At 38.4% G+C, this 27853-nt stretch overlaps 8 protein-coding genes across 11 annotated transcripts; 6 read left to right on the forward strand and 2 right to left on the reverse strand.

The window, feature by feature from the left end:
• The first annotated feature begins 1219 nt into the window (after positions 1–1219).
• LOC104730951 (thylakoid lumenal 17.9 kDa protein, chloroplastic-like) lies at positions 1220–2453 on the forward strand. Its single transcript, XM_010450199.3, has 4 exons — positions 1220–1635; positions 1734–1851; positions 1922–1991; positions 2101–2453. Exons 1-4 carry the CDS (start codon positions 1346–1348, stop codon positions 2322–2324), a joined length of 702 nt encoding a protein of 233 aa, XP_010448501.1. The 5' UTR covers positions 1220–1345; the 3' UTR covers positions 2325–2453.
• Positions 2454–2947: 494 nt separating this feature from the next.
• LOC109127873 (protein transport protein Sec61 subunit gamma-1) lies at positions 2948–4146 on the forward strand. Its single transcript, XM_019233352.2, has 3 exons — positions 2948–3166; positions 3384–3499; positions 3928–4146. Exons 1-2 carry the CDS (start codon positions 3073–3075, stop codon positions 3497–3499), a joined length of 210 nt encoding a protein of 69 aa, XP_019088897.1. The 5' UTR covers positions 2948–3072; the 3' UTR covers positions 3928–4146.
• Positions 4147–4752: 606 nt separating this feature from the next.
• LOC104730952 (arabinogalactan O-methyltransferase 1-like) lies at positions 4753–5850 on the forward strand. Its single transcript, XM_010450201.3, has one exon. It carries the CDS (start codon positions 4753–4755, stop codon positions 5701–5703), a length of 951 nt encoding a protein of 316 aa, XP_010448503.1. The 3' UTR covers positions 5704–5850.
• Positions 5851–5854: 4 nt separating this feature from the next.
• LOC104730953 (TITAN-like protein) lies at positions 5855–9051 on the reverse strand. Of its 2 annotated transcripts, XM_010450202.3 has the most exons (7): positions 8663–9051; positions 8327–8453; positions 7882–8173; positions 7725–7789; positions 7010–7046; positions 6424–6845; positions 5855–6226 (listed from the first exon to the last, which is right to left on the reverse strand). In XM_010450202.3, the coding sequence occupies exons 1-7, from the start codon at positions 8923–8925 to the stop codon at positions 6194–6196; spliced, it is 1239 nt and encodes a 412-aa protein (XP_010448504.1). In that variant the 5' UTR covers positions 8926–9051; the 3' UTR covers positions 5855–6193. The 2 variants fall into 2 exon arrangements, with proteins under 2 accessions (XP_010448504.1, XP_087334629.1); XM_087478503.1 differs by lacking the exons at positions 8327–8453; positions 8663–9051 and having other exon boundaries at positions 6014–6226; positions 7882–7997; positions 8089–8173.
• Positions 9052–9123: 72 nt separating this feature from the next.
• LOC104730954 (putative inactive purple acid phosphatase 24) lies at positions 9124–12456 on the forward strand. Its single transcript, XM_010450203.3, has 12 exons — positions 9124–9539; positions 9735–9826; positions 9915–9984; positions 10067–10186; positions 10281–10373; positions 10474–10603; positions 10700–10781; positions 10872–11004; positions 11076–11281; positions 11366–11491; positions 11569–11878; positions 11970–12456. Exons 1-12 carry the CDS (start codon positions 9363–9365, stop codon positions 12273–12275), a joined length of 1845 nt encoding a protein of 614 aa, XP_010448505.2. The 5' UTR covers positions 9124–9362; the 3' UTR covers positions 12276–12456.
• A 26-nt stretch (positions 12457–12482) lies between these two features.
• On the reverse strand, positions 12483–14990 carry LOC104730956 (uncharacterized). Of its 2 annotated transcripts, none has more exons than XR_758536.3 (7): positions 14632–14984; positions 14364–14550; positions 14016–14266; positions 13482–13596; positions 13278–13370; positions 12787–12914; positions 12483–12696 (listed from the first exon to the last, which is right to left on the reverse strand). XR_758536.3 is itself a non-coding variant. In XM_010450207.3 (7 exons), the coding sequence occupies exons 1-7, from the start codon at positions 14982–14984 to the stop codon at positions 12583–12585; spliced, it is 1257 nt and encodes a 418-aa protein (XP_010448509.1). In that variant the 5' UTR covers positions 14985–14990; the 3' UTR covers positions 12483–12582. The 2 variants fall into 2 exon arrangements, 1 of the variants encoding a protein (XP_010448509.1); XM_010450207.3 differs by having other exon boundaries at positions 12787–12930; positions 14632–14990.
• Positions 14578–22422, forward strand: LOC104730955 (P-loop containing nucleoside triphosphate hydrolases superfamily protein). The gene is made up of 28 exons (XM_087478947.1): positions 14578–15038; positions 15210–15527; positions 15631–15743; positions 15847–15963; positions 16159–16305; positions 16420–16722; positions 16799–16953; positions 17223–17344; positions 17428–17519; positions 17605–17803; positions 17903–17963; positions 18093–18241; positions 18332–18402; positions 18469–18642; positions 18835–18885; positions 19286–19384; positions 19468–19557; positions 19836–19911; positions 19997–20090; positions 20171–20240; positions 20344–20523; positions 20798–20920; positions 21008–21091; positions 21175–21359; positions 21456–21594; positions 21696–21755; positions 21858–21962; positions 22062–22422. Exons 2-28 carry the CDS (start codon positions 15272–15274, stop codon positions 22173–22175), a joined length of 3429 nt encoding a protein of 1142 aa, XP_087335073.1. The 5' UTR covers positions 14578–15038; positions 15210–15271; the 3' UTR covers positions 22176–22422.
• A 660-nt stretch (positions 22423–23082) lies between these two features.
• On the forward strand, positions 23083–27787 carry LOC104730957 (conserved oligomeric Golgi complex subunit 2). Of its 2 annotated transcripts, none has more exons than XM_010450208.3 (12): positions 23083–23647; positions 23889–24089; positions 24468–24804; positions 25029–25190; positions 25355–25454; positions 25543–25752; positions 25838–25943; positions 26217–26417; positions 26588–26692; positions 26791–26916; positions 27151–27285; positions 27388–27787. In XM_010450208.3, exons 1-12 carry the CDS (start codon positions 23174–23176, stop codon positions 27499–27501), a joined length of 2271 nt encoding a protein of 756 aa, XP_010448510.1. In that variant the 5' UTR covers positions 23083–23173; the 3' UTR covers positions 27502–27787. The 2 variants fall into 2 exon arrangements, with proteins under 2 accessions (XP_010448510.1, XP_087334651.1); XM_087478525.1 differs by having other exon boundaries at positions 23102–23647; positions 24463–24804.
• Positions 27788–27853: the final 66 nt, after the last annotated feature.

Genomic DNA, 27853 nt, shown 5'->3' on the forward strand with positions numbered 1-27853 from the left:
AATAGAGTAAGTAGTTTGTAAAATGTAGTTTTTCACGGAAACAGACACACCACAATAGTAGATAGTACGTAGTTTTGTAAGAGAATAGACACTCCGCAATATCGGATAATAGTTTTGTAAGAGGATAGACACACTCTGCTTCCATGGCTTAATTTATAGTTTGATAAAAACACATGTTTTAACGGATTTAACTCAAAAAAATTTTATATTTTAAATTTTTAAGAATTAAAATATTAATATTACTTAAATATTTTATAGACTTTAAATATATTATAATATTTTAAACTTTCGACGGAGTTCAAAAATATTTATAATAATTTAAACATTCTATAAAAATTTAAATATTTATAATATCTTAAACTTTTTTAAAAAACGTAAATATATTATAATATATTATAATATGTTTACTTTTTAAAAGTTTAAATATTTTCAAATATAGAACCAAATTAAACTATTAAATTTGGATACCTGATAAATCAAGCTTCCTGCTCATTTATACTCTAAACATTTTAGTCACATATTTATAGTGATTATGAACCATATTCCAAAATATTTAGTCGATGTGGGATATACAGTACACTTTTTCTGTAAATTAGTTTACAACTTTACATATATATAATTTCTGCGTTTTTAATTTTTTCTATCTATACTACTCACAATTAATTACTATAGTTTTGTTAAGGAAATATTATAATATCGGAAATCAAGCAATTTAGTCAGATTTGGTAACTTGAATATTCGTTTTTAAAGATTTTAACTGAATCACTAAATATTCCTTTTAAAAGATTATCTGTTAAGATCAATCTCGGTAATTAAAGAAATATCCGAATTTTTGGTAATTAAAATTTATGGTTTTCATTTAAATACCTTAAAAGAAAATGAAATCAGAGTGTTTGCCTATAAAGAATAACTCTGTTTGGGATCTTAAATAACTAATCTTGAATGAAATAATATATTGGATCCGAAAAATATTATTTTGAAGTACAAACAGATCCGCGGGGTTTTTTCCTACTGTAGTCGGATATGTAAGGATCCGCGTCCCGACCCGGCAATTTTTTAAGTGATCGACCGAGGATATTTTCGTCATTTAAAGAAATCGAAACTATATGTTAATTAGATTAAATTTTGTGATTCTCTAATCATTTTTAATGAAAAACCTACCAAAACCAAGTCATGGTCCATTTTTACTCTAGAGAGTACTTATGCATATATATTTTTTTTTCCGGGAAATAAAAAACTAAAATAGCTAATTTTTTCTGTTTTTGTTAAATTTAAATTAGCTATTAGTAAGTGGAATATAATAACTGGAGGATAAGAGAGTAACCATAAACTCGTAAACTCAAAGATGAGTTTGGTCACGAGTTTGCAACTCATCCTCCCGCCACGGCCGAGAGGCGCAACCACCAAGTTCTTGTGTTCATTGAAAAACCCAACACAACAAATTCAAGAACTCTCTTCTTCTTCTTCTTCTTCTTCTCCAATCTCTTTCTTACCAAACCTAATCTCTTTTGCTCTTGCTCTCTCTTTAACTTCCTCCTCTTCCCCTGCCTTAGCCATTCCTTCTCTCTCCTCTTCTCAGCCACTCACCACTCCTTTCACCCAATCCAAGTTCGTCCAGACCGGTCTTCTCAATGGGTTTGTTTGTTTCCTCTCCACATTCTTAATTGAGAAAAGTTTGCGTTTGCTTTCTTTTGATGCTAACTCTCCTCTCATCTTCTCATCAATTTGTGTAGCAAAATTAGGCCTTGCCCTTCTACGAACCCAGGATGTGTATCCACGAATCCAACCTCATCTTCCTTCTCTTTTCCATTGCCAATCCCTGAAACCGATAAACAACAAGATCCCATTCAGGTCTATTTTCTCCCTTCATCATCTCAATTTAGTTAGCATCGTTTCTGATTCTTTGTAGTGTTCAACGCAGAAATTGAAAGATGCAATAGTGAGCACTCAGAAGAATCCTAAGTTTATGGTTCTTGAAGATACCCCATATGGTAATCACTTGTCAGTCATTTTTTTCAATTAAGGGATCATAGTGTCTGTGTGGTAATGACTCTTTAGTTATGAAGAAATCGGATTATAACAAAATGTTTAATTATGCAGGGAGATATTTGGTGGCAGAGGTAGAAGGAGGAGGATTTAGCAGAGATGTGATGGAGTTTTTGGTGAAGGAAGATGTGGTTGCTTACAGGTGTATGGCCACTAAGGTTACCTTTGTTTATCCTTTCACTACTGCTTTTGGAGATTCCAAGGGACAAGAAGAGAGGATGAAGAAGCTCATTGACCAGCTCGGTTGGTATGCTCCTACTTTTGAATCCATGGAGTAAATAGAGAATATGTTAGCTAGTAATGGTTTGTTTTTTCCCCATAGCCTTACAACTCACTTCTTGAGACATAAATATGAGTTTGTTTGTTTGTTTGTCCTTTTGAGAAAATTAAAGAAAGCTTTGTTAATATTGGTGGATCCACTTAGTTCTAGCGCCTTGTCTACGCATCCTTCTCCTATAATATAAACGCGAGTTCATCACAACTCCCTGTGACCACCTCTCCACACATGAAGACAAATATTTACACACCGCCATCTCGATATCAATCTCAGGAAGCCAAGTGTCATATCCCGTAACGTTTATACTAACATTCTCTCAGACTCAGAAGCAGCAGCACACCCCTAGGATCCACCATGTATTCTTTCTCCACGGTGCAGGTGCAGTCCATCGGATCCTCCTCATCCCACGTCAGTTCCATACACACAACACAACTTAGCAACGTAGGGCTTTTGTTTTTCTCTAATCCAGCTAGCGTGTCATTAGTGGTTTTCGTGGGCTTGGGTCAAGGTACAGTGTGAGCCCAGTAAAAGGTTTGACTTTGCTGACATGGCATACCTCCGTCGAGGCTCGGTCTGTGATTGGCTCTTCAATATCCATGTGACGTTCCCTCTCTCTCTCATTCTCTTTCTATATACTTATCTTTTTGTCATTAATTATTTCCGAAGACTCCCAATTTGTTTTCTCTCTTTCGAATAAAAACGAAAACACAAATAAATAAATAAAAAATCGTCAGGAAAAAAAAAGCGCCATGGACGCCATTGATTCCGTCGTCGATCCTCTTAGAGACTTCGCCAAGGACAGCATTCGCCTCGTTAAGCGTTGTCACAAGCCAGATCGCAAAGGTATTGAACTAGATCGGTCTACGGAATTTTTGTATTTTTGAAATTGCTGTCTTTAGATTAGGTAATGATGAGCGATCTGTGTATGTTCTGAGCTGCTGGATCTATCGTTTTGTCTTTTATGGATTGGGAAGATCCGTATGTATGTTGATTGGAGAGATCCGTGATTTCTTTCCATGATGGAGATGGTCTGATTCTGTATTTGTATTGTTGTATGTAGAGTTCACGAAGGTGGCAGTGCGTACAGCTATCGGGTTCGTAGTAATGGGATTCGTTGGCTTCTTTGTGAAGCTAATCTTTATTCCCATCAACAACATCATCGTTGGTGCCACTTAGGTGACAATTTCTCTTTACCGATTTCTTCTTTCCAGCCATGCATGGGTTTTGATGTCTGATAATGATGATTTGGTTAAGCAAGCTAGTTCGTGTAGTATAGAGTCATCTATATAACTAAGATGCTTTTGTCTCGATGTATACTTGTCTGCTCTGTCTATAGTTACTAAATAAGCAATTTGCAATTGGACATCTAGTAGGATTTGTTTATGCATATATCATGGAACTGTTGGTTTGGTTCAAAGTGTTGATAGACAGCTTGTGATTCGATCATGAACATTGCATTGACATGTAAAAAGTGAATATGCTTTATCCAAGAGATTTGGATAACTCGAGATGAATGGGGGACTTGCTTTGTAAAAGTTTCTTAAACCGTGTCCTTGTAATTTGGAAATTGCTCTCTTCTAAAGTTTGGTTTGGCTTGTTTGCAGAGAACAAGGGAAGATAAGATGGACAAGGGTAGTTACAGCTTTGTTGTTTCATGAAGACACTTCAACAGTTTTTTGTTTGTTTGTTTGTTCAGATACTCAAAAAGAGTAAACTTTTGTTGACCTAGTTAACCACACCATTTGAGATCAGTCTGCATTCTGTTTCATATATTTCACTTCTTATTTCGTTCTGCTGTTATAAAATTCCTAAGTTTTGATAAATGTTGACGAGGCTAAACCCTTAGTTACGGTTACGAAACTTACAAATTACAAAACCTATCTAAGTAGACGAATGTTTGACCAAATCTTTCGAATATTCCTAACCTCTTAGTATTGCTTGTTCCCTTCGGTTCCAATCTCATGTTTCTGGCTTATCTCTGATGAGGGAATTTGTCGCAAATAATGCTTGCACTATTAACATTGTTTGACTATTGACCACAAAAAGCATTTCATAGTAACTATATATATAGTTTACCAAACTTATTCACATATTGCAATCACTTAGATGAACGTGTGTTGTCCAAAAAAAAAAACAAAAATGATATACGTGTATTACTTTCGATTAAAATCTTTGCTACTCCAGTGACATGACAAACTGAAAAATAATAATCATGAAGTTAGGTAAATCTAAACTAACAAGCAAATGACATGACAACACAAAAAAAAGGAAAGAAAGAGAATCTTGGAACAGAAGCAATGCGACCTTTCCTTGTTATTCACTCGAAGATGACACAAACTGACAATCATAATTGATGATCATTTAAAACCAAAAGACATAAACTCTTTTGGGAACCAGGTGATACTCAAAGAGAGGTGAGAATAGTAATCATGCCTCCTCAACTTCATCAATCTTCACTTCCTATTCTCAATCCTCTACTCAGATTCTCACCTCCTTCCTCCCCTGATAATCCCAAACACCAGACAGAATCAAAGATTAAGATGCCAAAGTTCACTGTGCGTAAACTCATACCTCTTCTTATCTTCGTTCTTTCAAGCCTTTCCGTTCTCCGACTCCTCCGGATTTCATACAAGTCTTCATCCTCTGCATCTAAGTCCTCGTCTTCAACCACGTTTCGTTTGAGTCCAGCCGAGTCCAGTCAGCACCTCAGGGCTAACGAGGGCCCAATCGCTCTCACGGAAAAGGAACTGAAGCTCTTATCAGATACCATTACCCGTAGATCCCCTTGCAACGTTCTTGTTTTCGGGTCTGCACCTCAATACCTCATGTTATCTTCAATCAACACTAGAGGTATTACTGTCATTCTAGAAGATGAACCTGCAACGACAATGACACCAAAAGCTAAAGTAAATCCGAACAACACAAGAATCTACAGCCTAAAATACCATCAGATGGAAGTGAAAAATGCTTACAATCTGCTTCGACATGCTCGAGCCAATCCCGCATGCGCACCCAAGATGAATAATCTACAACAAGGCTCATCACACTGCAAAATGGAACTGAAGGATTTGCCACTGGAAGTACACAATACCAAATGGGATGTGATAGTTGTTGATGGGCCACGTGGAGACAACTTAGAGGCACCTGGTAGGATGGGGAGTATATACACTGCAGCTGTGCTAGCAAGGGAAGGAAGTAGTAACTCAACAACAGATGTTTTAGTGCATGATGTGCACAGGACTGCTGAGAAGTGGCTCTCCTGGGAATTCTTATGCCAGGAGAATCTGGTTTCAGCTAAAGGGAACTTCTGGAAGTTTAGGATTAAGGGACAATCAAATGCATCCAGGTTTTGCTCACCAGAAACAGTCATCAGATATTAGCAAAATTTTGTACATTCAATCAAGATTCAAGAACAATGTAGTTCGACACACTACTGCGTCTTTATCTCATACCAGCGCAGGGGAACATGTATGAATAGTATACAAGTCCAACTAGAAAATGAATACAATTTGTTGAAATGGCCACAATCTATGCACAACACAGAGTTATTTCATTTTATCTCCCCAAGAACAAGAAATAGAAAGATGTACATGTTTCTTAAGAAGAAAGGTAAAGTAGCCACAGAGCCCAAAAGAAGATCAAATAGTCACAGAGAGGCCTTCTCTATGCTATACTTTAACCCTTTCTTCGTACCCAAAAAAAATTCCATCCAATTTTAACATTACTTCAAAGGATTATCCAGGATCACATACCTCTAAAATTCTTTCATAGCTTGACATGAAAAACAAGATACACTGGAGCATGATTTCCAGGAAAAGAGGATTATAAAATTCCTACATTAGTAATCTGTACTCGTTGCCATCTTGGATGTCAGCCAGAGCCATTTTCACCACTCTCTCTTCGCTGCAATCACGATTAATGTATGTATATAAGGCCACTGAAACGTATTTCTCAAAGGAAATTAAAAAAAGAAAACAGTAGCCAAATGTATCATTTATGTTGAGTATAAAAGGAGCACACATATGTTTGAGAATTAGAAAAAATGATAACCGAGATGATACCAGCCATTTGTAAATAAATATTAGAAAGGTAAAACCTACCGCCCGTTTGCTAATGTACGGTTGTATTTCGACTGGTTCTGATTCTGTAGAGATGCTTTCAGTTTTGATTAACTTCCGTTTTTCCTTCTCAAATTCTTTTCTGGATTCTTTTCGAGTGCCTGATTGCCAAACTCGACCAAAGTTGGGAAGCCAGTCTGCATCAACCTTACTATTCATTGCATGTCCCCTCTTCTCCATCTCCATCTCTATTTTTCTCCTTTCAGCCCATGCAGCGCCAACCCTGTTAGGATTCAGCTTACGAGTCTTTCCAGGTATCTTTGCCTGAAAGCTGCTCATGTCTGATTGGTTTAGTTGAACATTAGAAGAATTCCCATCATTTGCATCAAGCCATGGTGGAGGAGCTCCAGAGTGAACATTCCCGCAAGCATCGCTCGAATGTGAGGAAGAAATGCTAGTCATTACTACCTCACAAGAAAAGGAAAAAGAGGAAAAAAGGACAAATCCAATTAATACTAAGTGCATATCAGAATGGCTACATCAATAAAATCTATAAACCTAGACGATGAAGCACTAATATTAAATAAACACAACACATATAAAATTTGAATGCCAAGTAGCAGCCTACCTGGAGAACTGTAACTGCCCTTAATTTGTTTATTCTCCTGGAATGAAGACAATGTCAGTAATAGGCTCATAAAAAGAAAATAATCAGGACTTAGACAATGAGTGTGTAACTGTTCAACCCGAAGGAATTCTGTAATTGAACACATGGAGCACAAAGACCTAATCAGTAATGGAACTTTGATGATTAAAAGAACACACCTAGATAGAAGATTTATTCTGCGTCAATTACACAAATAACACATAAGAAAATCCTGAACCAAGGAATAGTTATTGCCATGATCTTTACAAAGCATTGCCGTACAACCAAAAATTCTGAGCCGAAAAAGCCTCATTATGAAACTAAGAGGTACCATAATTACACCAGAATCAGAGGCTAAATAACAAGTAGTGAAGAATCTCTGACTCGAATGATGACATCAATCAAAAAGTGACAAAAAGAATGATAAGATACATGTCAGATCATCTTATCTAACGTAGGCTGCAATATCAATATAACAATGAGAAATCCTAAAGTGTAGTTACAAACTATTTTAAACTGGACAAGTCGATATTTTGAATGGAATCTGGAACAACCAAAATGTTAACTAAATTGTTTAATACCTAAGATGTATTAAAAATATAACCAATCTTCAAACTACTTTTGAGAAGCAGATGAAAACATAACACATCAGAATTTTAAAAGCAGCAATACCAATGTTACCATAACTGAAACTCACCTCCTCTTGATTGCTTGGGTAATCCTTGCTTCTAAAAGGAATGGAATGTTTGCCAAACCCGTTCCCTAGAGAACAGAATTCATTGAGACTATTATACACAACTTGCTATACTCTACAACTAACAAAATATGGAGGTCATAATTAAACAAAATAATACCTGGTAGATTAGTTGGGGGATCAGTACGTAAAGGGAGGTGAGAAGCATCCATGTTCAGATATGAACCATAATGTGCAACTCCAGGAAGCTCTGAATGTGATATCTGATACTCATTCGTATTATACTGTAAAGGCAAAACATTTATATGGTGTGCAGGAACATTTTCAATTTTATCCATAGTTTTAAAGGCAAGTTTATTGTGGATATCATTAGATGTCCCAGACAGCTGCTCACAGGACCCTTTAAAAGAAGATGCATCTTCATTTCCCAATGACTGACATTTTTTTTCCCACTGCATCCAGCATAGATAGAATGTCATTAGAGATATCAACAAACAACACACGGCTACACTCTGTCACTCTTAAAACTGCAAAGGTTATGCCACAGGTTATGAAAAAAATACTGGCAACAACTGCAGCATAATCCTCAAGTACATAGTGCATACCTTAGCTACATTAGCTTCAGTAATACGGAAATCGTCAATGCAATCCATTGCCGGGCCATTTTTCGAAAGAAATTGCTTGATATTCCCAAGATGATCCGAACTTGCGAAGTGGTTGATTGCCTTAGAACTGGTAAAAAAAAAAAGCATCCAAACCAAAATATTATGTGTAGTATAATCAGCAGACGATTCAATCCCAGTTAGCTCTATCATCAACAACAAAAATTCTCGCACACTCCGATTCTAGATTCCATTTAAGTAACATAGCTACTATGTTCGCTAAAGCAACGAACGCAAATCGAATGAACAGACTCAAAAGAGGTAAAGGTAATGGCATACCAGGCGAAGGAGCTGCCGAGCTCGACAATGTCCTCATCGCAAAAGACACACCAAACGCGGTTTTGCGACTGCTCTTGTGGCCGCAGAACGCTAGGGTTCTTGAGGAAGAATCTGACGTCAGCAATCTTCGTTCGGAATCGATCGAGGAAGGTAGAGAGGAGGTATTTGTGGCGAGGGAAGTACTTGTGGCGTGAGCCGTGGTCGTGATGCAATCGGCATACCTTGCAGTACTCGATCTCGCTCTTCTTCGATGGTTTCTTCATCCTTCTTCTTCTTCTTTCCGACGTGACCCGAATTAGGGATGCGTTTAGAACAACACGGTGTGCCAATTACAATCCACTATTTAATTCCCGGTTAAAGCCGGTCCGAATCCGGTCAGCCTTAAGTCCGAAAAAAAAAGGAAAATTCAAATTTTTTTTCTTGGTTTTATCTTTAAATTTTTAAAAACTGTTACCATCATTATAACAAAAAAAAAGAAAACTGTTAGAATATTACTTTTATCGAAAAAATGGAACTGTTAGAATATTCGACTACTTGGATTTGACGGTGAAGGAAAAGATTTGGATAATCTTAGGAATGTTGAATTCGATAGAGATGAATCAGTTTTGGAAAGATTCTTAGATATCATCCTGGATTATATATAAGAAATATACAGCTCTAGCTAGGTTTTTGTTGCTAAGTCACAACAACAAAGAAAAACATGGCTAGAGTGTTTTTACTAGTGATTCTGTGCTTCACCGCACTGCTAAGCTCGAGCTTATGTTTTGGTCATGGAGATGGAGATCAAGCACTGGCTAAGATTAACATTTACGAAACCAGTCTTGCTTTGGACACTTCTGTCAAGATTCACGCTTCCCCTTCAGTTCTTGGTTCACAGGTTTCAAAAACCATTTTCTTGATCTTGATGATGTTATTTTGTTCTTGTCTGATTCTAGTTTTACTGATATATGTGTATTCTTAAGAGATGATTTAAATGTCAAAAAATTTGTGTTGATAGCTTGAGTTTAGCCGTTCTAGTCTTGATTCTCAAAATCCAAGCTCGATTGGTTTTGATGTGACTCTGATCTAACAGGGTGAAGATATTGAATGGGTACATGTTGCTGTCTCCAACCCCAAGCCCACTTCAAAAGATTGGATTGGAGTTTTCTCGCCAGCTAATTTCGAGTATTTTTTTCTAAACTACATCTATTTTTGTTATAGATGGTGAAATGTGCCTTTTGTGCATTATTATTTGACTCGTCTTTGTTGTTAGCTCGGGTAACTGTTGGCCAACAACTGGTGGCAAAGAGAAAACTCCTTACATATGCTCAGCTCCCGTCAAGGTTTGGTTTTTTTTTTAACATCTATTGATTTCTGTTATTTCTTGATTTGAGTCCTGGTAACATTCCTTTTTCTATTTGCCAGTACTTGTATTGTAACACTCATCCGGAGTATATGAAGTCAGGGAATGTGACTTTCAAGTTACAGATGATAAATCAGAGAGCTGATATCTCTTTTGCACTGTTTACCAATGATGTTAAAATGGTAGGTTAACTATACTAGCTTTCTCAGTTTAGTATATTTGTATACCTGCAATAGTACCAAGTGGACTTTACTGATCTTTTGAATATCACTGCAGCCACAACTTCTCGGGAAATCCAATCCTGTAGCTTTTGTCAATCCTAAAGCACCTGTCTACCCGCGTCTTGCATTAACCAAGAATTGGGATGAAGTAAGTTTTTCCACAACTTGACTCAAAAGGCCTTGGGTCTTGGAGAATACAAACTTTTTGGAGTTCGTTAAAATAGGCTTGTTTTTGTATCTTTTGATAGATGACCGTGACATGGACGAGTGGGTACAACATAAATGAGGCTGTTCCTTTTGTTGAATGGAGTGCAAAGGGACTTCCAAGTAAGAGATCGCCAGCTGGAACAATCACCTTCAACAGAAACAGCTTGTGTGGTACGTCCTGTTTTGTATATCTTTCGCTGTGATCTCTGAGGCAACAGTGTTGGGATATTTGAAACTATTCATCTGGATCATTGTGATGTTACACAGGTAATCCTGCTCGGGGCGTTGGTTGGCGTGATCCTGGTTTCTTCCATACTGCTTTCTTGAAAGAACTCTGGCCAAACCGCGAGTATGAAAACTCTACTTTGCTTAGTCTAAACCAGGAGTGTTAATTTTAGTTTCATAAATGTTAGTTAACTCTCAATCCTTTGGTTTCCAGATACACATATAGGCTAGGCCATGACTTGGTCAATGGTTCGACGATTTGGAGCAAGAATTACACCTTCGTGTCTTCTCCTTACCCTGGACAAGACTCGTTACAACGGGTCATAATATTCGGTGACATGGGGAAGGTATGTTTCTTTTAGGCCATTATGATCTCCATGTGCTCTCAGACTATTATCTCAAATGGTATATATTTCAGGGTGAGCGAGATGGGTCTAATGAGTACAATGATTACCAACCTGGTTCCCTCAATACAACAGACCAACTCATCAAGGACTTGAAGAACTATGATATTGTTTTCCACATTGGAGATCTCACTTATTCCAATGGCTACCTCTCCCAGTGGGATCAGTTCACATCTCAAATCGAGCCCATCGCTTCTACTGTCCCCTACATGGTCGGGAGGTTTGTCAATAAGAAAAGCTTCATCATTGTTCTTCTTCCTCTACTACTCTTGTAGTGCTTTAAGTCATTTCTTTCTCATTACAGTGGCAACCACGAGCGTGATTGGCCAGACACTGGATCTTTCTATGCCCGGCCAGACTCTGGAGGAGAGTGTGGTGTTCCTGCAGAGACCATGTTCTACTTTCCTGCTGAGAACCGAGCTAAATTCTGGTATAGTTTTGTTAACCATTGACGATTACTTGCAAGTTCCAGAACAATATCTTACATATGTCGGGTTGAATGGGCAGGTACAGAGCGGATTACGGGATGTTCCGGTTCTGTATAGCAGACACTGAACACGATTGGAGAGAAGGCACAGAGCAATACCAATTCATCGAGCGTTGCCTTGCCTCTGTAGACAGAAAGACTCAGCCTTGGCTCATTTTTATGGCTCATCGTGTCCTTGGTTATTCCACCAATGATTGGTATGGCCAAGAAGGAACCTTTGAAGAGCCTATGGGAAGAGAAAGCCTACAGAAACTGTGGCAGAAGTACAAAGTGGACCTTGCTTTCTACGGCCATGTCCATAACTATGAGCGAAGCTGCCCCATTTACCAGGTTTGATCCCATCATAATTTGCTTGATTTCCGTCTCATCGATGTAGCGTTGTCTCTAAGCTCTTATCTTACCTTTTTGTTTTCTATTGCAGAGCCAATGTGTGAACAACGATAAGGATCACTACTCAGGGACCTTCCAAGGAACTATCCACGTTGTTGTGGGTGGTGCAGGAAGTCACTTGTCTCCCTTTAGCTCACTGGTACCCAAATGGAGTTTGGTCAGAGACTATGACTTTGGGTTTGTGAAGTTGACTGCTTCTGATCACTCATCGCTTCTCTTTGAGTACAAGAAGAGCAGCACTGGCCAAGTGTACGACTCCTTCAATATCTCTAGAGAATACAGAGATGTTTTGGCTTGCACTCACGATAGCTGCGAGCCCACCACATCAGCTGGATGATCTTTCTTCTGTTTACATCGTTTTCCTTCGAAACAATTAGCTTCTTAGCTTTTTAATTATTTAATAGGGCTTTACTCAATTTTTTTGGACAATATTTGTTGATTTCTTCAATTGCAGGGTTTTACTTTTACTTCTGTAGACAATATAAAACAAAAAAAAATCGTCATTTTCATGGATCAAACTAACTCTAATCATAACTCGTGTGAGAAGCCAAAAAATGTGGCTACGATTTTAAGAATTTGCTTCCCTCTGTTTACACGAACACGACACAGTGACCAAACAATATACTTTTGATACTCTCTTCTGGTCAATCCGACATCTCTACTTCAGGGGTCTTGTCTTGTTGGTTCTCATGTGAAATCGTAGATGCAAGATCTTCTACTTTCAGGGGAGAATGTCGGGCCATATATTGAAACATGATCTGCAAGATGGATTGTAAATGCTCGAGTCAATTCATAAAAATGATTCTCCTGAAGTTGGTATGCCATATGCAAAGAAAGAGAGTACCAACCTTGGAATAGCTATCAGCAAAGGCTCGGGCTCGATTTGACACACCAATATATTGCAAATCCGCCTTCTCAAATCTACCATCCACACAGTTCAGCCCTCCATCGCCAATGGCAAAGCGAATAAGACTTCCTGACAACAGTCCTGACTATAATATCCAACATGGCACAAACCACATATTTAGCAAAGTAACACAGTGCGAAATCATCCTTAAGCTAATTTAACTGCAACCTCTTATTATGGGTGCATGGAGTTTATAACAAACAGGGCAGTACTAAGCTAGAGGAATCTGTTGGTCCTAGAAAGAAGATATTACTGAGCAATATCACTACCTTACGAGTATATGGCGTCTCTATAACAAACATAGGCACAGTAATTCAGAAAGAAGATAATATCTATGCTTTTACACTTTTCAATTTGCCCAAATGCTGATCATACAACCTTGGTTTAAAGACATACGGAAATTATAATCACTCTACTATATATTGAACATACCTGTTTTACAAAATCTGCATTTAAGCAACTGAATGGTACAGGTGGATCATCTGATGTTACAAGTTTTCCTTCTTCTTGCAACTCCAAGACGATCTGATACAAGATACAGAGAATATACGCTAAGACTTTGTAAATGGGAGTGTAACACTAAACACTCTGTTATGAAAAAACCATGAGTTGTAAATGTATGTCAAATCCACTTACATGTTGTTGATCTGGAACTTCTCCATTGTTATCTGTATCGATGACATACTGACTACAGCTCTCATCCTTCCATATCAACACCAGAGGAGTATTTCCAGTATGATAATGTGCATGTCTGCGAGTATTGCATGAAATTTAGTAGGGAAAGAGTCAAAGAAGAACACTAGACCAATGAGACAATGATACCATAACAAGAGTATGAAGCAACCAGTGATATCATACAGCAACGTTCATAAAACAGATGAAAAAAGATCTGTCCTCTTTCTAATATAATCATCATTCATCAAAACCCTATACAGTCCATCATAAGTCATAACCAAACGCATTCCCTAATTGCGGAGATGAAAAAGCTACAATTAAACTACACAGCTCCTAGGCTAGTTACAATAGTCCTCCACTAGATTAACAAGAAAACAACTGATTCGCAGCTAGAAACCTCAAGGCACACAAACTTTTTGCAAGTGCAGACAGCAGGAGAAGGAAAGATGAGAGTCGCAGTAAACTTAATGGCGAGAGATGAAATGATGCACTTACTTGTTATAAAACAACAGTCCATCCTTGACATAAGGTAATGAACCTGTATAAGCCGAGTGAAGTCCACTTTGGTCGCAGTTAAAAAAAGGAACCGCACTGAACCTGAACTTATGATAAAAGGAAGGCGGATCACAAGCACCAGTCTCAGCAAGTTTAGATTGCAACCAAAAGAACCTGAACTCTGCTGTACATTCATAAAGCGAGTAACCTCTCCAACAAACCATATCAATCACATAATATGTCTGATCAGACTGCATAAACAGTAACAAACCACATCCTAGTAAGCTCAAGAATGAAGATATAAATCAGAGAACGAAAGAAAAAAGAAAAAAAAAAAGAGACTTTTACCTCGTGAAAGATACAGTCTAGTATAGAATATGAGTTTGCAGGGCCAGAAGCGCCTTTTTTCCTGGCACCACCAGGCAACGCAGAAGGGAAATGATGCAAGATGGATCCATTGCGTACTCTACTAACCGTTGTCCCATCAGATGAAACTACGAAACATCTTTTGCCAGCTGGCCTTGCTAACACATACCTACAAAAAAACCAACCCAATTCTCATAATCAGACTCATTTATGAAGCGAGAGGAGATAAGCATCAAAATAGGAGCAGTACCAGTCTCGGCTCAAATTATCAGGGACGTCGATCATCCATTCAGGTAACATAAGCTGCCTCGCAAACCACTTGCGAGCCTCAGGTCCTCTGAGCCTCGAAGCTTGACGAACGTCAAAGCTACTCGATTCCGATTCGGTTCCTTCGTCGAGCTCCGGCACGGCTTCAAACAGTATCTCCGGGTCGACATCGGGAGAGGAGGATTGGAGCGAGATTACGGAAGAGGCGAGGTTTCGAGCTCGCTGCTGAGCGTCACTGCGATGTTGAGACTGACGGAGAAGGGAAAGCTCTCGACGTTTCTGTTGATCGGAGATAGGTCGTCGTTTAAACGGACGGCGAATCTCATGAGGCGCCATTGGTCTCAACCTAAAAAAGCTCTCCGAGACTCTCTTTGCTTTTTGGATGGTGAGGTACGGTTCAAAGTTTAAACCGGTGGTGGGTTAAATTAAACCAAACCGGTTTGATTCTATTATATCATATCATTAATTATAACCGGTTTGATTTTGAGAAACGCCTATATATATTCCATTTTTCTTGTTAACGTTCTCTCTCGCATTGATTGATTCATTCAACTCTCAAAGCATCGCAAGTCTTAGCTACTGAAAGAATCGTAACAAACAAAGGAGAGAGATCAAGAAGAGTCATGGTGTCACCGAAACGGAGTGATACAACCCCGCCTGACGGAAGCAGCAGCGGCAAGAGACCTCCACCTTCTTCTTCCGGAGATAAACCTCCTTTACCCAAACGCCAAAAGGTTTCTGATGGAGACGGCGCTTCGGTGGCTAAAGAAACTGATACTCTGAATCCTGCGGCGGGTTCTGGTAAATGCAACGTTCCAACCTCCGTAGACGCCAAGATTGAGGCCTCTGCAGCTGCGTCACCACCATCTGTTGCGAAAGGTCCATCTCTCTTATTCTTTGTTCAATCTTTCTGTATTTTGTTTCCTTTAGAGATTTGTTTTGTTTTCAATTCGTCTTTTTGTTTTCTTGTTTTGGATTGTAGTCGCAACACCGAAGTTGCAAGAGAAGCCAGATACGATTACTTTTAAAGGATGGATATATGAACACGGTAGCTATAACAGCCCCTGGTGTCGATTTCTAGCAGAGTCTCAACAGGTGTTTTAATTAAACCCTTTTACCTTTCTTTAACTTTCTCTAACTTTCTTTATAATACCACAATACTATATCCTGACAAGTTGAGCTACTTGTGAATTTTCAGTATCCAAGCCTAAACATTCTTGATTCAACCTTCACTCTTGGTTCTAGTAGATCATGCGGCTGCGAATTACATGACCTCGAACTCAGTTCCTTCTTGTGCAGAATCACAAGAATTCAGGTATATATATTCTTTTTGTTTTTGTTTTTGTTCTCCAATGTTACGCTCAAACATTAGCACTGTCCCATGCCATGCCTGCTTCTTTTTCCTCTGTCTCGTGCTTATGATTTTTTTCTACTTTTGAGTTGTGTGTGGAGATATGTGAGCTCCTTTATGCAGAATGTATTCTCATTGTTTGTGCACATGCATGTTCAGCGCAAAGGCAATGTTGTAGGGATTCTAGAGGCCACAGGAAGCAGGGGACCTGTGTGGATAAACAGAAAGCCTGTCGTGAAGAATGATTGCCATGTGCTAAACTCTGGTGACGAAGTGGCTTTTGGTATTCTCAAGAGCTTTGCTTTTGTATCCTTTCTTTCTTTTTGTATAAAAAATGAGCAAGATGAAAATTTTCCTTCAGTTTTAAGATGAATATCTCCATGGGAATGCAAATAAGTTTTCCCCTTAAGTTATATCCAGATATTTCAGCAAATGACAGCAAAAGTTACTGCAAAAGCTGGTTTAGTACAGGTCCCTGCAGGAAAGTTTCTAGATTTAGAGAGAAAGGCAAGAGATCCAACAGGCAATTCCATTATCACAACGTTAGCAACCTTACAGCAGGACTCATCTCATCGAAAATCATCCCGTAAGAGCCACCAAGCGCCAGGGAAGCCTGCTACATCTGTTGACAGCGTGGAAGGAATTTTATCTGTTGACAATCAAAGTAATAAAGCTGCAGATAGTGGAGCAGTCAGCAGCCACAATCAAGATTCCAATATGAAGGTAAGTACTCTATGTTTCCCTTGTACCCTGGCGTCATCAACAATATTTTGTATTATATTAACAAAGCTGGTATCAGATGTTAGAGGAAAACGAGGTGATAAGAAGTCCACAACAAGCTTCAACATCAGGCAATGATCTGCGATCTGCAATAATCAGAGAAGGCATTCAAGCTGGAATTTTCGGAGGCGAAAGCTTGGAAGTTTCATTCAAAACATTTCCCTATTATTTGAGGTATAGACCAAGTAATATTGTTCTTTTCTTTTCAGGTATTTATGCAGAGTTAAAGATATGTGCATGCGAATCGTCCATTACGAATCTGTTTATAGCATCATAGAATTCTGAGGTCTAATGTTTCTCTTGGTTTTCGTTTCTCTAATTCTATCCTCCCCGTTGTAGTCTTTCACACGGAACATCAGTTTTCTCTTGTCTTTGGTATTTTGGGCTTTGCATGGATACTGTTCTCTGTTTTGTGTATGCTGACTAAGGGTTTATTTTTGCAGTGAAAATACAAAGAGTATCTTAATAACTACTTCATATGTACATCTCAAGAAAAAAGAATATGCCAAATATACCTCCAACATGACCACTTTGAACCCAAGGATATTGCTTTCTGGTCCCACAGGTTTGTGGTATCTTGCTTGTGTAGTTCTTGTACTTCTTTTAGGCGGCAACATCATTTTCGCTTTTCGGTTGTAATCGTTTCAGGGTCTGAAATATACCAAGAAATGTTAGCTAAAGCGCTTGCCAATCACTTCGAGGCGAAATTGCTAATATTTGACAGTAATCCAATTCTGGTGGTAAGCAATATATTGTGTGTTTTTTGTTGTTAGTTTACAAAAGGAAAGGTTTTGTTTCTACACTCATATATCTGTTTTCGTGCAGGCTTTGGCTGCTTCTAGAAAGTCATGTAACCTTCCCACTCAGAGTCTTGAGGTCACTGATCGTGGGAAAAACTCGGATTTTTCAGCCAGTGCTTCTAGTTCTAGCCCTTCTCCTGCTACTTCTTCTGGTGCCGACTCCCAGACAAAGTTGGAGCCGGAGACTTCATTCAGAACTCCAGTGAATCATACTTTGAAGAAAGGCAGGCCCCATTAAATTGTTTGCAACAGAAGATGTACTTAAATCTTCTTGGATTTCTGGTTTGCGGATACTTCATTTGGAAGAACAAAAACACTTGCAGGTGACAGGGTAGAATTCATTGGTAGTGAGGATTATCTGGAGTCGTCAACCTTAGGCTTAAGGTTTGTTTCTTATCATAGTTCTAATTAAGGCAGCTGCTGAGATCGATATTGGCTTCTATATGTTTCCCGTTTATGTTCTGAACTTTTCTCTTGCCTTTTTATATTCACTTTTTACTTAATCTTATTCAGGGGACCTCCTCCTGGGTCTAAAGGGAAAGTAATTTTAGTATTTGATGAGAATTCTTTAGCTAAAGTGGGTGTTAGATTTGATGAGCCAATACCTGATGGAGTTGATGTTGGTCTACTGTGTGAACTGGGATATGGGTTCTTCTGCAAAGGTACTTCATTTTCAGTAGTACATTGTTTACTGGTCCTCAGCATTAGTTACTGATCCTTGTCTCACACACCATTTCTTCTGTTTGTTATAGCTACTGATCTTCAGTTCGAAAGCTTGGGTTCTGAGGATCTAGATAACTTACTTGTTGACACATTGTTTGAGGTACTTTTTAGTTGCAAAGTAATGAATTTTTGTTATCATTGTGCTTATATCTTCATCTATTTCCAGGTTGTCCATGCTGAGAGCAGAACTTGTCCGTTTATTATATTTTTGAAAGATGCTGAGAAATCTGTTGTTGGAAATTACGATTTGTACTGTGCGTTCAAAAGAAGACTTGCATATCTCCCACAAAACATAATTGTGATCAGTTCACAGACACATTCTGATAATCTCAAGGAGAAGGTAGTTACTGTGCGATGCTTTGCTCCAGTTGCATGCATTGAGCTCCTTTCGCAAAAGTGATTTATTATCTCTCTTGGAAATTATAAAATCATGTAGTGCAAAGAAAATTAAAAAAATCATGTAGTGAAGTAGAGTTTTAATATTGTGTTTTGACGAATTAATGAAATTCATTTCTTTTCATCTCTTTTGCAGTCTCATCCTGGAGGTCTATCTTTCACTGCTTTCCTTGGCTTACCTTTACCAGTAAATCATCTTTTCTTCAATTGTTTCGTATGCGGGAAAATAATACATAACAATGTTCTTAGTCATTCTTGAGGCAATTGGCCATTATCTGTTACCAATTAATGCATGTTCATAGGTTTCTTCTTCTGTATTTATCTATTACCTTTTGTTTTTCCTGCCTAGGACTAGTAATATTAGTTTATGCTTATATATGCCTTAAACTTTTGACCAAAGTGTGGAATCTTGAGTTTACATTTAACTGTATCAATTCTGTTTTTTAGCCGGCTTTCAGCTCTGCTTGGTTCCTCTAAACATGCTCGATCCAGCGACTGTTATTTCAACTGGCTAGTGTCAATGCTGAGGGTATCCTTTTTCTTCTATATATACTGAGACTAATGTTACTTTTGCGTAATATTCCTAGGATATTGGACGACTACATACACGAGGGAAGGAAGTTCCAGAGAAATCAAAACGTCTAACGGAGCTCTTTGGGAATAAAGTTACTATTCAAATCCCACAGGTCTGTTACTCTGTGAATCATAAGCATTCTCGTCTGTTGTCTGTCAAAGAAACCATAGACTTGAAGGAGCTAATTATTTCCAGGATGAGGAAGAACTTACATCCTGGAAGTATCAGTTGGATCGTGATGCTGAGATTTTGAAAATGAAGGCTAATTTCAATCACTTGCGCATGGTATGTCTTTCACTGAATATATGGTATTGGTATGCTTTTGGCTCTCCTATGGACACAATATGTAATTAGAAAAAGGTTATGGGAGCATTCTATGTCTGGACACGTACATTATAAGTTTTATAGATGAGAAACTTTTTGGATTTACGTATAACGTATCTAGCTAAATTATATCCTTGGTATTTTGGCTGTTAGCTAAACTCTCAAGTCTCATTTCCTGATTTAAAAGCAGGGCTTTACAGAAGTTTTTAAAACGATTCCATATTTGCATCTCAATTCAGGTGTTGGGACGATGTGGTCTGGAATGTGAAGGAATCGAGACGCTGTGCATGAAGGATCTAGCACTTCAAAGCGACAGTATATATTCCTTTTGTTCGACATGATGACCATAATTGACAATGGAATGCTATTCTTAAGAGTTGACTTTGACATTTCGGTTTAGGTGCAGAAAAGATCATTGGATGGGCTCTTAGCGACCATCTAAGGCGTAATCCTGATACTGATCCAGATACTAGGGTTATTGTGTCTCGTGATAGGTAATTTACAGCTTGTCCCTGCGCATTACTGCTCTTGATTATCTGTCTTAGTATTGAGTGCGAAATTTGAATCCTTTCAGCATAGAATTTGCAATAGGACTCTTCCGGGATGTGCTAAATGGTTCTACGAGCTCAAAGAAGTCTCTCAAGGTCAGGAAATTTCCTTGTAAATTGGATTGTTGTTTACTTATTTTCATTATGGCCATGGCTCATATATCATGTAACAACTGTTAATTTTCTTTGTTGCTTTCAGGACATTGTGACAGATAATGGGTTTGAGAAGCGGCTTATAAGTGAAGTTATTCAGCCCAGTGACATTGATGTTACATTTGATGACATTGGGGCACTTGAGAAAGTCAAAGATACCTTAAAGGAACTGGTTATGCTTCCTTTACAACGGCCTGAACTTTTTTCCAGGGGGCAATTAACAAAGGTGGTTCTCTTCTCCGCATTAGATTTCAGAAAACTCCTATAGTTTTTTTTTTTATATATTTGGTGCTGTCAATTTTCATAGACGTATGAAGGAAACACAATTTATTTGTGTGTGCCACTATACTTACATGGTTTTTGTGGAGTAACAATGATATTAGTTATACCAGCTAATAATTTGGGTTTTCTCAAAGATTCGTCTCTCCTAAAATTTAGTTGTTAACGTTTTGTGCATTGGTGGCTTCTTGATCAGTCCGCTCTGGTTCTTCTCTATGCAGCCATGTAAAGGAATTCTCTTATTTGGACCTCCTGGAACTGGAAAGACCATGCTTGCAAAAGCAGTGGCAAAGGAAGCTGGTGCGAACTTCATCAACCTCGTAATGTCAAGCATCGCATCTAAGGTAACTGAATGCCCTTGAATAGTTGGAATCTACCGATTTATACACGGAATCTCTTGTTCGAGACTTGTGTTCTTGTCAATACTGCAGTGGTTTGGTGAGGTTGAGAAGTATGTCAAAGCTGTCTTTTCGTTGGCCAGTAAAATTTCACCTAGCGTTATATTTGTGGACGAGGTAATTTTTCATGGTCAAGTCCTAGGCGCATCATACTTGTAATCAGAGCACTGACAGTCCTACAATATTTTACTGTCTTGTAGGTGGACAGCATGCTAGGCCGAAGAGAAACCCCGGGGGAACATGAAGCCATGCGGAAGATGAAAAATGAGTTCATGATACACTGGGACGGTCTAAAGACAAAGAAAATGGAACGTGTTCTGGTTCTTGCAGCCACAAACCGGCCTTATGACCTTGATGAGGCTGTCATTAGACGGTTGCCCCGTAGGTAAACTAAAAATCGCTTCCTTTTGTGGGATTTTTTTTTGTCAAATTGACGTGACAGTTAGAGGTTGTGAAAACTCTGTGGTATTGACTTGCGTAGGTTGATGTTAGGACTACCAGATGCTCCAAATAGAGCAAATATATTAAAGGTTATACTTGCAAAAGAAGACTTGTCCCCTGATTTGGATATTGATGGGGTTGCTAGGATGACTAGTGGATATTCTGGAAGCGACCTTAAGGTAGATCCCTAGTAATTCCTTTAAACTCTCTGTTGTTATGGTCTGCCAAAAATGCAAAGAAATGCTCATATATATTCTGAATTTCTCTCTGGTGCGCTCAGAATCTATGTGTTACTGCTGCCCACCGTCCAATCAAGGAGATATTGGAGAAGGAAAAAAAAGTGAGTTTTCTTTGTATTAAACGAAGAATAACTTTTATATATGTTGAGTTAACTTGTCTATAGAATAAAAATATGCTTATGATGGATGGGACATTATGGTAGGAGCGAGATGCTGCTCTGGCTGAAGGCAAAGATCCTCCAGCTTTAAGTGGAAGTTCTGATATCCGAGCTATGAACATGGCAGATTTCAGATACGCACATGAACGGGTAAGATTTGCTTGCTTATGCTGCTGTTTTTGTTTAATCTTTTCATATTGTTTTTTGGGGCTCAGTGAAGTGTAACCATTCTCATTGGTGTTGAATCAGGTGGGTTCGAGCGTTTCATCAGAGTCTGTGAACACGACAGAGCTTCAACAATGGAACGAACTCTACGGGGAAGGTGGATCCAGAAAGCAGCAATCACTCAGCTACTACATGTAGCCTAGGATTGAATCTACGTTAGAAAACCATAGCTCAATTTTCGTCTCAAAAAGAAGAATGTACAATTTTCAGGGTGAACAGAATAATACAATAAGTGAAATAGGTTGAATTAGATTTGTTTTGTTTTGATACAAGCCGGTCAGGTTTATATATCTTGGCGGGGATGAGAATCTTGCAGTTGTCACTTTTCTAACAGTTTGTAAACACGTGTCTCATATGTCAGAAATTTGGATAAACTTATTAACAATCAAAGGCGCAATTATACAACCAATACTTTGGATAATCTCAAAAACTCTTAGTTAACGAGGTTTTGGCATTGGTTTTAGCTGTTAAGTATTTAAGTTAATCTCACTCTCTGTATCATTCCCATGGAAGGAACTAGGAAGGTGATGAGTTCATCATCAATCTCTCTCTTTAGTCTTTACTGATACATGATGATGAAAAGTAAATCTCCTTCCTTTTCTTCTTTCTCTGCCTAACTCCTGAACCTCAAAGATCTTTCTCTCCCAAAGCTCTTCGTAAATTGAGATTATTACAACCGGTTTAGTTTGTTGGTAGAAAGACTTTTGGCTTTTCCAATCTAATTTTGCCAAACCAAAGATTGCAAGAAATCTCCACCTTGATTTTGATTACGGTTAAGCTTTAAGCTTGATTAAATTACCAACACCTGTATTTATTTGTTCTTTATTTAGCTGCGATTTTACACAATAGCAATATTTATTACTGTTAATAAATTTTTCTAGATGATATTAAATCAGGCGTCAATATGTTTTGAAATTTTTTTCTTTCCCAAATCATACATACCGATTACACAGGGTCGACCAAACCGAATTATTTAATCGTCCGGTTTGGTTAAATTGAGCAGGCACTTGTACTGCCGACACGCAGTTCATCTCTATAACATGGATTCGGCAAGCAGTCCACACACAGTTGTATAACCCATAACTGAAGTCTGGAAGCATTTCCCACTCAGAGGAGGAATCAGCGAAGCGAAAAAAATGTCAGATCTGGTCGCGACGTCGTCGTCGCCGTCGCCAGCACCGAGATCCGCCACAGACTTCTTCTCGGATCCATACGACTCCCATCCCCTTTGGTTCAAGCCTTCCCTCTTCCTTTCCCCTGGCTTCGACTCCGAGTCCTACATCTCAGAGCTCCGTACATTCGTTCCCTTTGACACTCTCCGATCCGAGCTTCGGTCCCACCTTGCATCCCTTAACCGTGAACTTGTTGATCTCATCAACCGAGACTACGCCGATTTCGTCAATTTAAGCACTAAGCTCGTCGATATCGATGCGGCTGTTGTCCGTATGCGCGCTCCGCTTCTTGAGCTCCGTGAGAAGATCACTGCATTTCGTGGATCTGTTGAGGCCGCACTTTTCGCATTAAGGAATGGATTGCAGCAACGCTCTGATGCTGCTGCTGCTAGGGAGGTCCTCGAATTGTTGCTCGACACATTTCATGTGGTATCCAAGGTACATGATTCTGGTTTCTCAATCTTATTAAGTGCAATCTCGAGTCTTCTTGTCGTCGGTTATTAGAGATCTAGATCACAGGGTTTATGTAAGCTTGTCGATCATCTTAATCTACTTTCGAATGATAATTTCTATAAAATCTTCAATTGGTTTTGATCCGTAATGGTTATGCATTGTTGTAATGGTTATTTAGATAATCTGAATGTTTGACGTAAATAATGCGTATTCATTGTAATTGTAGGTTGAAAAGCTTATTAAAGTTCTACCAAGTACTCCTTCTGACTGGCAAAGCGAGGATGTGAATTCCATGGGAAGGATTTCTATGAATGATGAGAATTCTACGCAGCAAGATGGGACAACCATGAGAGAAACCCAGAGCATGCTTCTCGAAAGAATAGCTAGTGAAATGAATCGGCTCAAGTTCTATATGGCTCATGCACAGGTCTCCATCATGCATTTTTACTTTTCCTTTTTTTCTTTTGCAAAGTCGGAATTTCGAGTCTCAATGTATATAGATTGCATTAGAAAAGAAACTATGTTCCTTTTTACAAGAAGTTTCGAGTATACTGCATTTGACAGTAGTGTATTAGGGATCAGAACTAGCTGAATATAAGGCTTTAGAAGTGGCTGTGCTGGTAGGAGAATTCATTGGCTTTGAGAAGATTGTTGACAGAAAAAATAGGTTACATGAGATGCTACATAGTAAAATCTTCTAAGTTCTCTGGTGTTCTGCAAAACTCTAGTATACTTGTTAGCCTCAGAAGACAATAGAAAGTCTGATGACTGTTGCTCACTACTTTTTTCTATTATGCCAGTACAGAACCTGCCTTTCATTGAGAACATGGAGAAGAGGATTCAGAGCGCTAGTGTGTTATTGGATGCTAGCCTGGGTCATTGCTTCATTGATGGGCTAAACAATAGAGATACAAGTGTCCTTTACAACTGCTTACGTGCATACGCTGCCATTGATAACACCAACAATGCAGAAGAATTTTTTCGTACAGCGGTTGTGGCTCCATTTGTTCATAAAATTATTACACATGAAACATCAACGGATGCTGCTGGAACATCCGGAGATGAACTTGAAAACGATTACAAACAGATCAAGCATTTTGTTGCGAAGGACTGTAAAATGCTGCTAGAAATATCTTCAACGGGTAATTCGCTAAAATCGCTGTGTGATCATATATGTTGTAGACATCCAATTTACTTTTTTAAAGTTCGATGTTTGTCAAGAACATCTGTTTTCCTGTTAACATTTCAAGAAATTGTTTACCCCTTTAACACAGTAGCCTAGGTTTCATGGCTTATTTCCTTCTTAGTGGTGTTGTTTTATATTTCACTCATCATACTCTTTGCTTGGCATCTTGTGCTAAAACAGACAAATCGGGTTTACATGTCTTCAACTTCTTGGCAAATTCAATCCTGAAAGAAGTTCTTTGGGCAATCCAGAAAGTCAAACCAGGAGCATTTTCTCCTGGAAGGCCTACAGAGTTCTTGAAGAATTACAAGGCAAGCTTGGATTTCCTTGCATATCTTGAAGGTAGAGTAACTGATGTTTATCTTCCTCTGAGCTTGATCACATGGCATGTCAGATGCATTGTGAACTGAGATTAATGTGGCTTATATGAGCATAAAACATAATTTAATACTAGGTGATAATCTGGATCTTTTTCAGTTGACTCATACCTTATACTTCTTATGAAGGTTATTGTCCGTCAAGGTCTGCTGTAACGAAGTTTCGAGCTGAAGCTATATACATCGAATTCATGAAGCAATGGAATGTGGGAGTATATTTTTCACTGAGGTACTTGAGAAATATCATAGATGGCTGTCGTTTTACCATTAGATTAGTGGTTTCTCAGCTTCTCTAACTCAAATATGCGTAATTTCAGGTTCCAGGAGATAGCTGGAGCCTTGGATTCTGCTCTTACTTCTCCATCTCTGGTTTTCATTCAGGATTCAGATAAGCAGAGTTTGCTCAACTTAATTCTCAGACAGAGTGGTACTCTTTTGGAGTGCTTGCGGTCATGCTGGAAAGAAGATGTTCTCGTTTTCTCTGCTGCTGATAAATTTCTTCGCTTGACCTTGCAGCTTCTTTCGAGGTTTGTGAAATTCGACTGTAATATTATCCACGTGTACTGGTTTTTGTTTCAATTATAATTTTGATTATGTGTTAATGACATGTAGATATAGCATGTGGGTGTCATCTGCGCTGAACACTAGAAAGAGTAATGCCAACCCGAGTCCTGGATGTGGATGGGCAGCTTCAGCCACTGCAGAAGATTTTGTATATGTAAGTTATTTCTTATGTGGATTGTGTCTGAGCTCCTCTTATTTTGGACATTTTGGGTTCTCTGCAATTTCCTGTTTACTATATCAGCTGCAGTTATGTTCTGTGGGATAGCTTAATTTCCATTATGTTTATAATAGAATGAAACAAATCCTGTGGATAATAAGTAAACTCGGAATATCTGCTTTTCACATAGATACATGAAATCAGATCACATAGACCAATTTGGCTGATCATTGATTTTTTAGGAATATTTACACGTTTCCTTCCCGGCAGGTTATACACGATGTAAATTGTCTAGTCTCAGAAGTTTGTGGCGATTACGTTGGACATATATCACAGTATTTATCTTCATGCTCCACTGAAGTTCTTGATGTAGTGAGGATGAGCATAGAACAAGGCGGGGCATCATTAGAGAAAGTCCTACCTTTAGTTACCAAGACAATAATTGACGTCATTGTTGATAAATCTGTTGAGGTAAAGCTCTGAAAAAACATTAAATCCAGCTTTGTTTGACTGCCTTTGTGAGCACCTGCAATAACAATGTTGCGTATAACTTGCTGTATAGCTGGATTAGCTTGGAGTTATTCTCCATGTATCACACATGTTTAACTCTGTAATGGTAAATGCTTTCTTCTCTCCTGTAGGACCTAAGGCAGCTCAAGGGAATAACCGCTACATATAGGATGACTAATAAGCCACTCCCTGTAAGGCACTCACCATACGTCGTCGGGCTATTGCGTCCTGTAAAGGTATTCATTCAGCTTTGGTGTTGCGATTGATAAAAGTTCATAATAACTTGACTGGTGAAATTTTTAAGGGTTGGTTTTTTTACTTTCTCTTTTACAAGGCTTTCTTGGAGGGAGATAAGGCTAGACAGTACTTGACCAAAAAAATAAGGGAGGAGTTACTGCATGGTACTGTCACTGAAATTACCAGGCGGTATTATGAATTAGCTGCTGAACTTGTTAGCGTGGTAAGTACTATGTTTTAAACACTTTTTGAGGATTTTTGATTAGTAAAATAAAACTGAGATTTATAACACTGTTTTAGGAAATTAACCAAAACTAAATATAGGATTTGGACAAGCATTTTCTCTGTCCCTAAAATTCGTTTTCAAATTCAATTATTGCTATATGAAGATGCAGAAATGGTGAGTAATTTATATGTGGTGAAAGGCGGTAGAGATACTGATTGTATGATGTAACAGGCAAGAAAAACAGAGTCATCGCTACAGAAATTACGTCAAAATGCACAGAGACGAGCAGGTGCAGCATCAGGTGTTTCTGATCAAAATGTATCTGAAACAGACAAGATGTGTATGCAGTTGTTCCTTGATATTCAGGTAACCCTCTTTATTTAGTTTAAATGTGGGATTAGTAAGTATTTTCTGCAAATTTTAGTTTCCAAGGAAGTAACATCATGTGGTTAATAATATCTTTGCCAGGAGTATGGCCGAAACATTTCTGCACTGGGGTTGAAACCGACAGATATCCCGGCTTATTGTTCCTTTTGGCAATGCGTTGCACCAGCGGATAGGCAAAACACGATCAGTGTCTGAGGACTCACGCTGCATTATTATTATACATCATCACGGGGTATCCGGTATCATGTCTTATAATAAAGAAAAGTAGTAATGGCCTCTTCTTCTTTTTGTTGCTTGTGTTTGGTTGTTCTTATAGTTGTTAAGAGAAGAGGAAGAGAGTTTTGTTGAAAGAGAGGGGTGTTTTCCGAAGTTGGATTATGATTGAGAGATCCATGACATAGGTGCCAGCTTTGGCCATTCTAATCTTTTGTAGGACTATTTCATTTTAAGTATATAACACGCACCAAAGGGAATTGAAACTTTTATTTTTCTAGTTTTTTATGTAAAACCAAAGAAATTGTCAATGGTCTGACACAAACTAAACTGA

The sequence above is a fragment of the Camelina sativa genome, chromosome 12 (assembly GCF_030686135.1).
Source record: "Camelina sativa cultivar CO46 ecotype springtype chromosome 12, ASM3068613v1".
Taxonomy (NCBI): Eukaryota; Viridiplantae; Streptophyta; class Magnoliopsida; order Brassicales; family Brassicaceae; genus Camelina; species Camelina sativa.